The sequence below is a fragment of the Nomascus leucogenys genome, chromosome 4 (genome assembly GCF_006542625.1).
Source record: "Nomascus leucogenys isolate Asia chromosome 4, Asia_NLE_v1, whole genome shotgun sequence".
NCBI lineage: Eukaryota > Metazoa > Chordata > Mammalia > Primates > Hylobatidae > Nomascus > Nomascus leucogenys.
In genome coordinates, this window is record NC_044384.1 from 53,761,576 (window position 1) to 53,779,343 (window position 17,768).

A 17,768-nucleotide genomic window follows, 5' to 3' on the forward strand; every position below is an offset into this window, starting at 1 on the left:
ACCTTTAAGTCTGTAGTAATGTATGATACCATTGTTTGCAGAAAATGGTTATAGAAGATGCATTTTATAATGCTATTTCACTCTGCAGTACAAGTTTTTAGAACATTTTTTGGGGTAACCTTTTGAGTTTACTTCTCTTAGTTTCATTAGTATCTCAAGAGATAATATACATTGCCAGTGTAGCATAATTTCATTATCCTAAGAAGGAAAATAATACACTTCCTAAACAATCAGAATTGAAGTCATAAAGTCATAATTTTTTTTCTTTAATGGATAAGGCTTCGAGGAAAATTATGAAATGTACTGTGCTTTAGTAGTGTTAGCTGACTCCATTCTCTCTGTGGTTTAGGCTTGATCATGAATGATGTTGGGATCCTCTGAGGGAGAGAAGTGACAGTAAAAGAAGGGTAGTAATTGAGCTCTTTGGGATTGGAACTGCTCACAGTCCCAGAAGATAAAGCACAAGTGGCATGGTCTTTTCTATCTCGGGCTTAAGCTACAATTACTTTGCTCTCCTTTAGAGCAAGGTTTAGTGTTTTGTTATATATCTTTTTGGATTTTTTTTTTCTTTTGGCTACTGTGGTTTTGCTTCCTTTTTGGTTCTAATATTATAGGTTTTAGTTATATAGTTACTTGCTGTTAAGACAAGAGGTCTTTAGACAGTGTTGGAGAAGAAAAGGCAAAACCTTCATTTACTGAAAATGAATTACATAAATGTCCGATCGGGTTACCTATTAAATTATGAATGTTAGTGTTCAATAGTTTAGTATATGCAACATATATTTGAAAATTATAACTGCTATTAAACTAGTGTTTTGGAACTTTTTTGTTGCAAATTATTTGCTTCGGAACTACTGAATTTGTTTTGTATTTTGTTTTGTTTTGTTTTGGTTTTTGAGGCAGAGTTTCACTCTTGTCGCCCAGGCTGGAGTGCAGTGACATGATCTCAGCTTACTGCAACCTCTGCCTCCCAGGTTCAAGCGATTCTCCTGCCTCAGCCTCCTGAATAGCTGGGATTACAGGCGTGCACCACCATGCCTGGCTAATTTTGTACATTTTAGTAGAGTTGGGGTTTCACCATGTTAGCCAGGCTGGTCTTGAACTCCTGACTTCAGGTGATCCACCCACCTTAGCCTCCCAAAGTGCTGGGATTACAGGTGTGAGCCACCACTCCTGGCTTACGAATTTGTTATAGCTTATTTTTTAATAGAGGCAATGAAAAAGAGAACAAACGTGCTTCAAAATAAAATTTGAGGTTTGTCTTATTCTCAGTTTTTATCTATTAGCTGTGTAATCTTGATTTTTAGATTCCTTGGCTAAAAAAATAGAGAATTAGGGTCCTTACCTCTGGTAGTTGTTAGGAGTTTATAGGAAATGACTGTGAAACCATGTAACTGGCAGTGTTGTAGGGTACCTTCAGTATTAAGTTCGCTTCGCCTCTACTCTCACCCAGCCACTTTGTCTCTACAAAGAGTGTATTTCCTTGTTGAAAGAAAGGTCCCAGAGTTTTTGAGAGGCTTACATTCACATTTATGAGAATAAAATTGAAAAGAAGGAAAAAAAACGGAAGCACGGAAGGCAAATAGGAGAAAAGCAGCTCTGATAAAGTACTCCTTCAGATAAAACAGTTCTTCTGATTGGAAATGTGAAGTCTTTCTGCTTACATCATTGCTGCTGTTGTAAATCAGTAATATATTTGAAGAGGTGGGCTTGTTTTGTTTTTAATTGTTTGTTAAGTAATTAAATAGTGAACTTTTGGCTCATTTGGGCACTTTCATCTGTGAAACCTTTCCAGGCTGTCTAGTACTTTACCTTTTGTACTTAAATTTTCTCCATGTCACTCAAGGGGGAGGAGGAGTATGTAGCTATAATAAACAGCAAGTTGGGAAAGGACTGATCCATACTTCTGAGACAGGATGTTATAATGGCAAAATGATGAGTTCCCCACACCATAACTTGGCCCAGTAAACCTCTCAGGAGCTGCTTGACATTGTTAGATGGCATTGTGGGACTTTCTGGCCATTGTTTATTGTTTCCTGTGATACATTTTTACTGTTGCCAATGTGATGCTATAGCAGTGGTAGTTTGGCTACCCCAGTATTGCTCACTTTGGAAACTGTAGTTCAGATTTCTTAGCCTACAGCTTGTTGCATGTCTCTGCCTGTTTTTAGAGGTGTGAGAGTCTTTATGTAATGTATGTGTCTTTTAACATATTAAGCACTATAGCCATTTGATTTCAAGGAGGCCTTTTTAGGTTATAAATCTTGTAGTTGGGAAAGGGAAAGAAGACTTTTTAAGATTTTGTCCTAAATTAAAGCTTATGAAATTCTATTAAGTATTTGTATAGTTTCCCTGTCTACCATTATATAATGAATGAGTATTGAAAAAGAGAACAAAGTAAAAATCTAGAGATTTGGTTTCTTTCCCTTAGTTTGACCACTGTTTTGCTGTGTGATTTTGTAAAGTTTACTTTTGGTGTATTTTGCAGTGTAGCATAAGGATGATATCTTCTCAAGAAAGATGGTATAGATAAATATAGCGTGTAATGGAAAATACACACATTCAGGATGTTCATATATTATATGCATTTTGTTTTAAAAAATGACTAAGAATCATCTTCCAGTGGATTTCAAGTTAACCACCATGGATTGGTTATTTTCTTTTGTTTGCAGATTATTTTAGGCATGTGAATTTTAATTCAAAGACTTATTTTTATTATTTGAAATCAGTTTTTACTGCATTTAGTTATATATTTTGGGGACTATATGATAAAAGATTATCTTATTTCTCTTGAGATGTTAAAGTTATATACAAAAAATTATGTATATAATGTTGTGTCTTGTTTCAGGTCCAATGATGCATCAGCAGCCTCCTTCTCAGCAATACAATATGCCACAGGGAGGCGGACAACATTACCAAGGACAGCAGCCACCTATGGGAATGATGGGTCAAGTTAACCAAGGCAATCATATGATGGGTCAGAGACAGATTCCTCCCTATAGACCTCCTCAACAGGGTAAGATTCCGTTTGGAAAATTTGCTACTTAATGTAATTGAAAGGCTTTAAATTTTCATTACCTTTTAATCTAGACAAAGTCAGGGCGTTTTCTTTCTTTCTTTTTTGTTTTTGACAAAAGGTAGGGTTCTAGTAGGTACAAAGGGGTCACGAAGAGGATAGGAACTTCTTATCTGTTATTTTCTGGAAAAAGTTATATCATAAAATTTTATATCAAAAGCTCACTAATTCACAACAGAAAATACTGTTTTGTTTTTGAAAAGTTATAAAATAAAGGGTCAGGAATAAACCCAGTTTTACTTCACAGCACTGTAGTATCAAAATTAAAAGGAAATAAATTTGCTACTAGTTTAACCTATTTTTAAGAAGTTAGCATTTGTTTTTCTGAGTTGGTATTTTTTGATATTCCATGTATAGTCTTAACATTGATTTTAGTAAATGTGGTATATGGAGCTGCTGTGTGTGTATGTGTATGTATATGAATAGCTAAAAGTATCTGAAATGCCAAATCATGAGACGGGAATCTATAGTTGAGAAATAATCTTTCATAATACCAAATTAGAAAGAAAGCCTTTGATGACATAGAGAACACGTTATTTATATCTTGACTGGTTGTGGTTTTTCAGGCCCACCACAGCAGTACTCAGGCCAGGAAGACTATTACGGGGACCAATACAGTCATGGTGGACAAGGTCCTCCAGAAGGCATGAACCAGCAATATTACCCTGATGGTAATCTCTCCTGATGTTAACTTTCCCATTTTCTATCCCTGCCTAATATTAATGTAGAGAGTTATTTAAAACATTTTAATGAGGGCGAAGAAACTAACAATTTGTTTCTTCTAAATTTTGAAACACTCAGTACTCTAAAGTACCAATGATAGCGTTAGTTTATAATCTAATTCAAAGTATATTTTGTGTAGCTGTTCCATTAGTACCATCAGGAATCACAGTCTGTCATTGGAATCCTTATGTAAAGAGGATCCTTTTGTAATATATTTAGGGTTGTTTGATTTCAGCCAAAGCTTATGTTTATTGATTTACTCTTTTTTTATAAGAGCTTCATTAAGATATAATTCACCTGCCATAAAGTTCACCAATTATTTGACTTGTATTAACTGTACAAATACATAGAGTATATAGTTCTTAAGTTATTTTTCCAAGTCTCATCATTTTAATTAATGTTTCATACTTCTCAACAAAGGTTTACATTAGTGCTTGCCTTTGAGAAAAATTTGGGAGACTAAATTATATCCATAATATAGCCATATAGAGATTGAGTAGAATGGGAAAGGCAATTTGGAAATAAGATTTTTAGTTAGGGTTTTTTGGTTTTTGTTTTTTTGTAGAAGGTGGCTTGTGAAAAATTGATTAGTAAGATGCACTGTACTTTAGGAAAATTTGAATAGCAATAATCCAAGCATACAAGTAGGTTTTCACAGTAGAGTTTCATCAATTTTTCTGTATGCTTGAAAATTTTATAATACAATGTAGAAGAAAAAATAATTCAGAAATACATTACAAAATGATGTGGGTTGTTAGGATTTGCCAAAAGCCTTATTCATGTATATGATCGTTTGATGTAAATATAAATTACTGAACAGAGAAACTAAGAAACTTAAAGCTAAAGTATTAGCAGCCATTGACTAGCAGCCCATGTAAGCTAGCAAGAAGATACAATTTAGGATATTTGAAAAAACATCTCGCCTGTCATTTTTTGTTAATACATAAAACATAAAGGTACATTTGTACCTAAGGACATTGGTTTTTGTTTTGTTTTTCTTTTCATATGTAAACATGGTATTAAGATTTTTTTAAATTAAAAACTTTAGTAAGGTTGTTGTAGACTATACATATTTTAAAGACGTGAAATCTACTTTGTTAAATTATATGTATTAAGTCTGCTGAAAATAAATGATTGTTTCTATTTTTTAATTTTTAATTACATTTTAAAGAGTTAAACTTGACATTGTTATTTTGGTCCTGGGTATCTCTTGAAATGTGACATTTGTATTGTTATAAGTATAACCTTTCTGTTCAAAATATATTGGTTTGTTATTTTGTAAATATCAAAGCATTAAGGTTACTTTAATTCATTTTATTAGTGGATTTTAATTTGAAGGGTATCATTTTTGCATAGGTGTGTATTACTTTATATCTGACATTTATATAGAGTATGTCAACAATTAATATTTGTAAACAACATTGGCTCTTTTCTCTCATGTCCGGATATTTATGTTAGTAAATATATAGATTAGGAATTGGCAAACTTTTTCTGTAAAGGGCCAGATAATAAATACTTTAGTCTTTGTGGGCCATATGGTTTTGGTCTCAGCTACTGAACTCTTATTGTAGCATGAAAGCAGCTATGGACAATACTGAAATGAATAGGCATGACTGTATCCCAATAAAATTTTATTTGCAAAAACATGCCACCGGCCATATTAAGACTGCAGGCCATAGTTTGCCAACCCTTCATGTAGGTATTTATGAGGTGGCTTGGGAACATTAGAATACTAGAGCACTGAGTATAATGTTCATTTGTAATTTTATTCCTGTGTCCTTAATTGGGCATTTTTGTAAAATTGAGTTTAGATTTTAGGTAACTAAAAGGTTATTTCCTACATTTTCTTAGTGAAACTTTAAAAAAAGAGTGAGAGTATTATTTTTCACTAGAGTCCAATTATCTCACAGGTAAAATTTATTGTGCTTTAAAACTAAAGATATACTCTCTCAGCACAATATTAATTTTATGAAGATGTATGTTTATGATACTTGAAATATTTTCTAAAGATTTCCAAAATGGCAGCATTAAGATATATAATTTTGCATCTGAAGATACTTTGAGACACTTAACTTTATATGCAAGTAAATGTTAGGACGTGAAAATTTTTCAGTTTCTTTCAGGGGAAAAACTTATGGAACTCTTTTATATTTTGCATTGTTTTTAGCATATGCTGTGGAATTGGCGACCAGCAGAACAGGTGTTTGACAAAATATGATAATTACTTCCTTTGTTCATTCTAATTTAATTTAGGTTATTTACATGTGAAAGACTTTTGTTCTCTTTTTTTTTAAATGGGAGATAGTTTTTTTTTCCCCTCAATGAGGATTATCAGATTTAAGACAATAAGTGTAATGTTTCTAAAACTACTGCTTTTTGCTTTTAAAAAAATTTGCACGTTATCTCAATATGAAAACAATCACATTGGTAAATCTTTGGCTAATGCAATTGAAATTATTTTTTATGTTCCATTTCTTTTTCTTTTTTTTCAATTTTATCTGAAAGTTTAAATATTTTTAGGGTTTTCACTCAGTGGCCATTAACGTTTCTTCCTGTCTCTTGTCGAATTGATGTAGGTCATAATGATTACGGTTATCAGCAACCGTCGTATCCTGAACAAGGCTACGATAGGCCTTATGAGGATTCCTCACAACATTACTACGAAGGAGGTATCTATATACCTTCACACACATACACATATATATCCCCTTCTACAGGAATGAAAATTCTTCCATAAGACAACTTCTACCCATGCAAAGCTCTTGTAGAATACTAGTTGCTGGCTTTCTTGAAAGTTGCAGGGAGCCCAAAACAATCAAAATAATTTCCTTACAAATATTTAAAATGTATAACCATGACTTGCCATTTCTAACAATAATAAAAAGACTAAAACATTAAAGATAATTTTTTCCTCAGTGGAAATTTTCTATTTGAACATAAATCCATCAAACTTTTTTTTCTCGTGTGTGTTTACATATGTATAATTTTACATATAAGTATAGTGCCTTTAGGAAACAGCTTGCTGATCTCGTGTAGCTAGTGTGTGCTCTTGTAGCTGTCTTTAATTTTGTCTTTTTTATTTTATTTAGCATAGTCATGATCTTATGACTGTGATGTTCCAGTAAATGTAATGCTCGTATGGCAGAGACGCTGAAAATGCTGCAGTTCAACCTTGCAAAATTGGCTTTAACTGCAGTTTGTTTGGCCGAAATCCTTCTGTTTGGTTTGAGTTTTTTCTTTGTTTTGTTAACTTCTAAAAATCAATATGGCATTTCATTTTGTTCTTGTGTTGTTGGCTATGCATCTTAGAGGGAAAAAAGTTACTTAAGCAGACTTCTCAGTTTTTTTTCCTCTTCTCCAATTATCCTGTAGGAAATTCACAGTATGGCCAACAGCAAGATGCATACCAGGGACCACCTCCACAACAGGGATATCCACCCCAGCAGCAGCAGTACCCAGGGCAGCAAGGTTACCCAGGACAGCAGCAGGGCTACGGTAAAGCTTTGTACAGTTTATTTTTATCACCAAAAAAATGTAGTGCTGATTGTTTTAAAATATGGAAGTGGATATTTAATACTTATTTTTCCAAGAATTATCACTTGAAAATTCAGTTTTAGACTAGTCTACTGTTAAAATGTTGGTTTAATGTTGCTCTTAGATAAACTAGTAATCCATTTAAAAAAGAACTACAAACTGGAGATGGTTCATTGACCAAAGGTAATGTGTGGAGTCATTTAAAAGACAAGAAAAATGAATTATCAGACCTATTTGTCATGCCTAGCCCTGTGTGTGCTTGGAAAACTGATGATTGGGTAATTATTGACCATATGTATATAATCTGCTTAGCAAATGTATTTTGAAAAACTAGTGGCCAATACAGTTTTTTTTAAGACATACTGTTGTTTTGTGTTTTTTTTTTTTTTTTTTTTTTTTTTGAGTACAAATGAGATCTATTCAGAATATTCAGAATGCATAAAGAAAATGTGTTTGTCATTCCCTAAATAGCAATATACGTATCCATCGGGGTGAATTATTGCAGCTGTGTATCATACAGAATTTGGGGGAAGTGTAGCAATATTTTCCTATTGTATACTCACTTATAATACCTACTACCTGGATATCTGACTTTAACTTATTAGTAGGGAGTGGGGAATGATGAGGACCTGATATTTCAGTCTTAACTCTCAGGCTGCTATAACCAGTTTAGATATAACTCTATTGAAAGAAAAGTAGCTGCTTATGAATACTGACTCCATCGCTTCCTAACGGGGTCTCTTTCACATCGGTAATATTTTTATTCATTGACTTAAGCTCTGCCATTGCTGTGGACATTTCTGTCTACCTGTGATAACAAGTCTTAGAACTAAGTAGTCAGACTGAAATTCTCTTGCCCCCCTCAGCATACATGTTGAAACTCAGTCAGATACTGGGAGTCAGGTATTTTTCTAAAAATGTCAAGTTCTGATTTCCAAATTCTAGATGTGACTTTAGAAATATTCCATGGATTTTTTTTCTTTCATAAAGGAACTTTCTTGCCCTTCCCAAATGGCCTTTTCATTTTGTGACTACTTAGTATTTATACTTTTAATAAATACAATATTCTGGTTTTATTGCCTTTGCATGAAAATAGATGTAATGCAGCTAAATCAGGTAAATTCATTGACTTAAGATAAATACCTTCAATGGTAAGAGAGTGTGAAAGAAAGCTTAATTTTTGTTAAAGTATTATAGTTAAATGCTGTTTTGTTAGACATCAGGAATCCTAAGAAATTTCTATTTTGTTTATCCATAGGCTTGTGTTGTCAAAAAAAACTTTATTTCCACTAGAAATAAAGTTTTAATAGTTGAATATACAATAAATAATAGACTGATATAATTTATTTAAGCTTGCAAACTTGTTCTCTTTTGACACTTTTCTCTGAAATCAGTGTTTTTATGGCAGGTTTTGGATGGCTATGATAGAAAACATTTAAGTGTCAAAGCTTTTCAGCTTATGCTTTTTTTTTTTTTTTTTTTTTTTTTTTTTTGGACGGAGTTTCACTCTTGTTGCCTAGCCTGGAGCGCAGTGGTGCGATCTCTGCTCACTGCACCCTCTGCCTCCCGGGTTCCAGCGATTCTCCTGTCAACCTCCCGAGTAGCTGGGATTACAGTCGCATGCCACCACACCCGGCTAATTTTTGTACTTTTAGTAGAGATGGGGTTTCAGCATATTGGTCAGGCTGGTCTCAAACTCCTGACCTCAGGTGATCCTCCCACCTCAGCCTCCCAGAGTGCTGGGATTACAGGCGTAAGCCAGTGCGCCCAGCCCAACTTCACGCTTTTTAAAGCATTCTTTACAATGGAAAGTAGTAGAGTTTATAAAACAGACATACTGTTTAGCAAGCCAAATCAGTCCCTTGCCATCTCTGGAATTTGTAATCATTTTTATGGGTAAAGTATTAAAGGTGATTAATTCTCAGTGTGACTTTTGAATCAAGTTTTTTCACATGTAACCTGTGGGTTTTCTAGTTTTTAGTTTCTATTATAAAATATTTTGGTAATAAATTTGTCAATGCGTAGTATAGACATATACTTTTGGTGATTGCAAATATAAATCTAGAATCATATAGTTGTAAATATCGTTTATTCCTCCACTTTATTCAGAAGTTATTTCAGTATTTTTCTTTGAATCTGCCTCTTGCTTTCTCTTTTTCCTCTTGCTTATACTGGTTAACGCTACCAGATACATTAACTTTCTTATCATCATGGAGTTAACCTACTTTACAACTCCCTGAGTCTTTTTTAACCCATTTTGAAATATCTTTTGTAATAGCTAGGGCATAGTACAATAATTATAGTGAAGTAACATTATAGTATTTTTACTCTTATTATGACCATCCAGATTTATTTCAGAAAGCATTTGAGGAAATCAAGGTACCAAACTACCTTTTTTTAGTTTAGATAGAAAAATATAGTAACATCTCTCTAGTTCACATCCTTCCCTGAGTTCTAGGGACTTACCATTTTATGTGGGTTTTTGTTGTGTAAATTATTTTCAGGTCCTTCACAGGGTGGTCCAGGTCCTCAGTATCCTAACTACCCACAGGGACAAGGTCAGCAGTATGGAGGATATAGACCAACACAGCCTGGACCACCACAGCCACCCCAGCAGAGGCCTTATGGATATGACCAGGTAAGTAGTTTGACCGGCTGCAGAATTGCCACATTGTTTGTTCACTCTCGATTAGGTGAACTTTTTTTTTTTTAATTTATTTAACTTGAAGCCTCATGTTTCCCTCATGAGGGAATGTTTATGGTACATTTGTTAACAAAAAGTGTATCACTTTTGAGATTCATGCTGTTTAATAACACAGTTGATCATAGTTACTGTATCATATAAAACATGGCCTTAACATAAGACAACATATATATTCTCTCTCTGTCTCTCTCTCTCTTTCTGTCCCTCTGTCTGGTCTTTACCCTCAGGCATACTTTGTTTACTGAGGTAAAGTATAGATACAGAGTTTATCATATTTACCATTTTTGAGTGTACATACAGTTCAATGTTAATAAATTCATTTATTTCTCCCTCCTTGATCCCTTCTCATCCCTTTTCTTCCCAACCTCTGGTAACCTTAGTGATTTCTATGATCCTCCCTGATGTTTATTGCTGAGACTTTGCCTTGATCTACTGAGATGTGGAGTCCATCTGTGTCGATGCTTTCATTAGCACTCCACTCCAGCGTATCCACTACACTTCCTTCACACCCATAATATCCCACCTCTTTAAATTCAAACTTTCCGCCCTCTGTTGCCTCCTTCCACACACATAACTATTATTTCAACTGTTATTTCTCCCCTGTCATTCTACTTTCAGATATGTAGAAGTGTATCTCATCCTAGGATGACTGTATTCCCTTGAACCCAGTGTTCATTTAAGTTTCTTATTTTTGTCATTAAACTCCTCAGACTTGTACCACAGTCATTGTTTTATGAATGTACTCATATATACTCTGAATTATTATGGAAATGATTTATTATTAGGCAATTCCTTTAGGCGGTTTCAGGTTTGTCTGCGCTTTTCAGTGAAGGTGATCTGGTTTGTTCACCACTTAAGCTGTCTAAAATAGGTTATTTTTTAACATGGAACTGTCTTTAATATACAGTTTAGGCTTTCAGGGCCAACGTCAGTATCTGGTTTGAGGAAAAACTCAGTTGCACTGGTAACTAGAATTTGAGGCATGAGCAGTTCTTTTATCAACCCTCTCTCACGCCTACAACCCTTTTGTATTGACACTTCTTAAGACAAAGGAGATACAAAAAGCATAAGAACAGATAAGTAATATTTTTCAAAAATATACTCGAACAAAACAAAAGGATCAGTTGGGGGATTTAATAAGTTTTAGAAGTGAAATAAGTCGTGGCTAGTGAGTATTTAAAGGCAGGATTCCTGAGCAGATAAAATTTAGGTTCATTGTAATCTGCAGGTGAACTTTTTAAAAAGTGAGATTCTGTTCATGTATTCCATCACTCAACAAATATTTATTCTCCACGTGTTTGATACTGTAGTAGGTCATATGGAGGTAAAATAGGCAACCAGCTATCTTGCTCTTCCTTGACCTCACTTTAGCTATTGGCACATTTTCCTTTTTCATTTTTAAATGGTCTTCTTTAGCTTCTATATTTCTGAACCATTTTGTTCCTCTTGTGTTTACATTGATTCATTCTTTATTGTTTTTAATTGGTTTTCCTTTTTATTTTACCCTAATATCAATTCTTGACTGTTTTTTTTCTAGCCTCTGAATCATCCTGCCCTCTATTTTCAGTATTCTTAGCTCTTACTTCTCAACCCAGTTTCAGCTCGTTTTTATCCAAATGTACAGAACATCTCTTGTCTTTGGATTCCCTCAGCTTTAGCATGTTGTAGACTAAACTGATCATTTTCCTTTCTAAGTCAATATATTTCCAAATCTCCTAAACTTCAAGCCATTCATCAAGCAAATGTTTATTGAGCAACCATTATATGCCAAGTGCCATGCTAAGATTGGGATCATATTGGAAATAAGATAGACATGGACTCAGCCTTTATGAATTTAAGTGTAGATGGCATACAGGTGGGTAAACATGATATGATACAGTGTGCTAAGTACTTAGATAAGGAAAGCTAAGATTTATGTGGAAGGAGCTTGTAACTCAGATCTTGAGAAATATTCCTTCGGAAATATTATATATAAGTGTGAAGTACCAAGGATGAGCCAATATTAGCCAAGTAGATGTGGATGATGAAAGAAGAGCATTCACAAAGAGACTAGTGTTAAACCGTGTGTAGTTCAATAAAGCAGAAGCATGGGGAAGAAGAGACAAGACTGGAGAGAGGTGTTGGAGTTAGCTTAAGAAGGCTCTTACAAGCCGTATTAGGGGACTTGGACTTTATCCTGACATCAGTGTGGAGCTTGAAAAGCAGTGTATATAAAGTGTGTAGCAGTGGCTAGCACTTGGTAGCTATGATAGATACATGATTTACTTCTCCTTTTATCATCATAATTATTCCACTCTCTAAAGTTCTCAGGAATTTGGGACTGTACTGTGGATGAAGACTCACGGTGTTTGAGTAGTTGCTAACGACTTCTCCTTCCCCACTAGAAAAGAATATGAGGGGGGGACCATTGTAGCTATTTTAGTGCCAGTAGTGTTTCCACATTAACCTAATGTTTAACCTTATCTTTAGCCCCTACCCAAAGACCTATTTCTTTATTTTAGGAAAAATAGTTCGTTCACCTCTTTATGGCTGAGGCAATGGAAAACTAATGAAGATTCTGAAACCCAATACTAACATAATTACAGTTGTAGTTTAGGCAGATGAATCTTACAGCAATGTGCAAGATAAAAGGGGAGAAATTAAAAGGGTGGAAATTGTTAGGATACTTCCCCATCGGTCCTCCCTATCCCAGTAAACAGTGGTTCCATTGTTCCTGTTCCTCAGGTTAAAAATCTAGAGTCATCTTTGACTCCCCTTTTTGCAAAGCAGACATCCAATTAGCAGATCCCCTCACCTCTTCCTTCAAAATATATCCAATATCTAGCCATTTTTCACAGTCTCCTTTCACCCAAGTCAAAGTCACAACTAGCACTCATCTGGACTGTTGCAATATATCCTCCTTTTTGGTTTTCTTGATTTTATCGTGGCTCCTCTACAAGATACTCTGCACATGGGACCCAGAGTAATGTTTTAAAGACATTAGTCACCTCTCTGCTTACAACCCTGTGGTGTTTTAAGTAAAAGCCATATGATATACTGGCCTACAAGGCCGTATAGGACTTGTGCTCCCACCTCCTATGCTACCCTTCTCGTGCCTGCATATTTATATCCCAACCACTCACTGCCCTCATTCACTCTGCTTCAGTCACACTGGCCTATTTGCTGTTCCTTATATGCATCAAGTGAGTTTCTACCTGAGAATCTTTGTATTTGCTGCCCCTTTTTCTGCCTGAATGCCCGCAGTGCCTCCAAACTCACTTTATTAAAATCTCTGCTTAAATGTCATCATGTCATATCAGAGAGTCCTTCACTGACCATGACCATCTAAGTAAGACATAACACCCTCCATTGCATCACTCTTTTTCCCTATCCTTTTCATAGTTTTTTAAACAGCTTAATTGAAGTATAATTTATATCCATTAAACTTCATGTAATAAAAGTGTACAGTTTGATCTTTTTTGACATGTATATACACACCTGTGAAACCATCAGCAGAATCGAAATAATGGGGTATCTATCATGCCCAAAAGTTTTCCCTGTGCCCCTTTGAAATCCCTCCACTTGCATCCCCTCTCCAGACCATGTTAACTGATCTTTTAACTAAACTGTGGATTAGTTTACATTTTCCAAAATTGTATAGAAATTGAATAATATAGTATGTTCTGGTTTTTATCTGGCTTCTTTTACTCAGCATAATTGTTTTGATACTTATGTTGTTTGTGCCAGTAATTGTTTATTGCTAAGTAGTGTTCCATTATATGGCTATTTGTTTGTCCATTGAGATGGGACATTTGGGTTTACAGACACAGTACTATGAACATTCATGGACAAGTCCCTGGGGACATTTTTCTTGGGTAAATACCTAGGAGTGGAATGGTTGGATCATATGATAGGTATATATTTAATTCAACAAACTGCCAGAATGTTTTCCGAAGTAGTTGTACCATTGTACATTCCTATTATTTTACATTCCTACCAGCAGTGTATGATTTCACCCATATCCTTGCTAACTCATTGCCAATATTTGGTATGAATCAGTCTTTTACATTTTATTTATTCTAATAGGTGTGTTATAACACCTCATGACTTTAATTTGAGTATCCCTAAGGACAAATGATGTTGACCATCTTGTCTCACTTATTTGCCACCTATATTTCTTCTTTTCAAGAGTGTCTATTTAAATCTTTTGCTCATTTTTAAATTGGAGGTTCTTTTTTTTTGTTATTGAGTATTAAGAGGTCTTTGTATATCGTAGATACAAGTCCTTAATCAGGTATCATTTGCACATGTTTTCATCCTGTCTGTTTTTTCATTCTATAAATAGTGTCTTTCAAAGACAGGAGAATCTAAATTTTGGTGAAGCTTAATTTATCAGTTTTTTTCTCTTATGGATTATGCTTTTGGGATCATATGTGTAAGAAATCTTTACCTAACTGAAGGTCACAAAGATTTTCTCCTGTACTTTCTTCTAGAAGTTATGTAATTTTAGAGTTTACATTTAAGTCTGTGATTCATTTTGAGTTGATTTTTATGTATGGTGTGAAGTATGAAATAAAGTTTACATGGCTTTTTTTCTTTCTGATGCATAGCTAATTTTCTCAGCGTCATTTGTTGAAAAGACTGTCTTTTTTTTTTTTTTTTTTTTTTTTAGACGAGTCTCGCTCTGTCACCACCAGGTTGGCATGCAGTGGCGTGATCTCAGCTCACTGCAACCACCACCTCCTGGGTGCAAGCGATTCTCCTGCCTGCCTCACGAGTAGCTAGGACTACAGGTGTGCACCACCATACCCAGCTAATTTTATTTATTTATTTTTATTTTTATTTTTAGTTGAGACAGGGTCTCATCTTGATGGGTAGGATGGTCTTGATCTACTGACCTCGTGATCCGCCTGCTTTGGCTTCCTAGAGTGTTGGGATTACAGGCGTGAGCCACCGCGCCCAGCCAAAAACTATCTTTTACCTACTGAATTGTCGTTTTACCTTTGCAAAAAATCAGTTGTCCATAAACATGTGTCTGTTTCTGAACTCTAGTCTGTTCCGTTGATCTGTTTATGTATCTTTATGCCAGTACCATACTGTCTTCATTACTATAGTTTTATAAGTTTCATAGTTTTAAAATAAGTTTTATAATCAGGTAGTATTAGTTTTTGAACTTCGTTCTTTATATACAAAGTTGTTTGGCACTGTAGGTTCTTTGGATTCCATATAAATTTTAGAATCAGCTTGTCAGTTTGTACATAAAAGCTTACTAGGAGTTTCATTGTAATTGCCATGAATTTATAGATTAATTTGGGGAGAACTGACAATATTATTTAGTCTTCCAACCTATGAACATGGCATATGTCCCTTAAAATTTTTTTTAACACTGTCATATAATTTTCACTATATAGATCTTACATTTTTCTAAGTATTTTATGTGTTTTGATGCTATTGTAAAGTTTTAAAAATTTTAATTTCCAGTTATTAGTTGCTAGTATATACAAATACAGCTTATTTTTGTGTATTGATATTTTATCAAAACTATAACTTTACTAAAATCACATCTAGTAGTGTTTTTGTAGATTTCATTGAAGACTCAAACACAGAAATCATGTTGTCTGTGAGTAAAGACAGTCTCCTTCCTTTTCAATCTGAATGCTCCCCCATGTTCCTTCCCCACCCTCCTACTTGCCTCAACTAGAAACTCCAGTACCATGTTAAATAAAAATGGTGAGAGTAGACATCTTTTGTCTTGTTCCTGATCTTAGGGGGAAAGTTGTCAGTTTTTCATCCTTATATAAGATGTTAATGTAGGGTTTTTTGTAGATGTCCTTTATCAGGTGTTATATTTCTAGTTTGCTGAAAATTTTTATTGGGAATGAATGTTGAATTTTGTCACATGATTTTTCCTTATCTATTGAGGGAATTATGGTTTTCCTTTTTTAGTTTGCTAATTTTTGAATTACATTGTTTGAGTTTCAAATGTAAATCAACTTCATACCTGGGATAAAATCCATTTGGTCATGATGTATATCCTTTTTTTTTTTTTTTTTTTTTTTTTTTTTTTTTTTTTTGAGACAGAGTCTCGCTCTGTCGCCCAGGCTGGAGTGCAGTGGCGCAATCTTGGCTCACTGCAAGCTCCGCCTCCCGGGTTCACGCCATTCTCCTGCCTCAGCCTCTCCGAGTAGCTGGGACTACAGGCGCCCGCCACCATGCCCGGCTAATTTTTTGTATTTTTAATAGAGACGGGGTTTCACCATGGTCTCGATCTCCTGACCTCGTGATTCGGCTTCCCAAAGTGCTGGGATTACAAATGTATATCCTTTTTATATATTGGGTTGATTAGCTAAAATTTTGTTAAGAATTTCTGCATCTGCATCACTTGAGTCCAGGAGTTCAAGACCAGTCTGGGCAACAAAGCAAGTCGTGGTGGCATATGCCTGTAGTCCCAGTCAGATGTGTCCTGACTTAACAGTGGTTCAACTTAGGTTTTTTGACTTCACAATGCTGTGAAAAGTGATGTGCATTTAGTAGAAATTCTACTTCCAGTAACCATACAATCACTCTGTTTTATACTTTCAGTGCAGTGTTTAATAAATTACATGAGGTATGCAAAACTTAGGATATTTTCAACTTATAGTGGGTTAATTGGGACATAACCCCATGGTAAGTCAAGGAACATCTGTATTTTCATGACAAATTTTGGAATCTGTTTTTTTTTTCTTGTAACATTTTTGTCTGGTTTTGTTACTGAGGTAGCACTGGTTTCATAGAGTGAGTTGGGAAGAATTTCCTCCCTTCAGAAAATTGGCATTATTCTTTCTAAAATGTTTGGTGCAAGTTACCAGTGAAGCCGTTTGGGTTTGTAGTTTTTTTGTGTGAGAAATTTTTAAATTATAAATTTAATTTATGAAATATAGGGGGTATTCAGGTTATCTGTTTTTTCCTTGAGTAAATGTTTTGTGTATTTTTCATAGGAGTTGTCCATTTTATCTATGTTGTTGAATAATTGCTTTATCATCACTTAATATCTCCATAATCTGTAGTGATATTACCTCTCTCATTTCCAATATTAATAATTTGTGTCTTCTCTCTTTGTCCTCATTTATCTGCCTAATTTTAATCTACCTATTGATTTTTCTCAAAAAGCAGCTTTTGATTTTATTGATTGCCTTTTGCCCATTTGCTTTTCTGTTTCTTTGATTTCTGCCCAGAACTTTATTATTTCTTTTTTTCTGCTTACTTGGGTTTTATTTGTTCTTCTTTTTCCAGTTTCTTAAGATTGAAGTTGTAGTCCCATTGATTTAAGAACTGTCTTTCTTTCTAATATAGATGTTTATTTCTAAGTACTCTTAAACTGCATCTGATGCTGTTATTTTTAATCAGTTCAAAATACATCCTGGTTTCGCTTTTTATTTCTTTTTTGACCCACAACACATCAGAAGTGTGCAATTTCATTTTCAAATATTTGGAGATTTTCAAATCTTTCTGATGAATTTACTCCTTTACCATTATCAAATAACTGTCTTTATCCCTGCCAATATTGTTTGCTCTGAAATCTAGTTTGTCTAGTATCAATACTGCAATACCACTTTTCTTTTGATTAGTATTAGAATAATATATTTTTCATCCTTTTAACATATTTGTTTTTATATTTAAATTATATTTTAAGTAGACAGCATATGTAGTCAGTCGGATCTTGCTTTTTTAAATCCAACCTGCCAATTGCTGTCTTTAAATTGGGGTTTTTGA

The 17,768-nt window shown here is 34.4% G+C and overlaps 1 protein-coding gene across 3 annotated transcripts in view; it reads left to right on the top strand.

The window, feature by feature from the left end:
• SS18 (SS18 subunit of BAF chromatin remodeling complex) overlaps nucleotides 1–17,768 on the top strand; it is a 74,645-nt gene that overhangs the window by 48,339 nt on the left and 8,538 nt on the right. For 2 of the 3 annotated variants that reach the window (XM_012506381.2, XM_030810624.1), the window contains 5 exons: nucleotides 2,849–3,016; nucleotides 3,643–3,747; nucleotides 6,376–6,468; nucleotides 7,172–7,294; nucleotides 9,838–9,971. In XM_012506381.2, the coding sequence (XP_012361835.1) occupies nucleotides 2,849–3,016; nucleotides 3,643–3,747; nucleotides 6,376–6,468; nucleotides 7,172–7,294; nucleotides 9,838–9,971 (623 nt within the window). The remainder of the gene's footprint in view (nucleotides 1–2,848; nucleotides 3,017–3,642; nucleotides 3,748–6,375; nucleotides 6,469–7,171; nucleotides 7,295–9,837; nucleotides 9,972–17,768) is intronic. The other variant, XM_030810625.1, reaches the window with a different exon arrangement.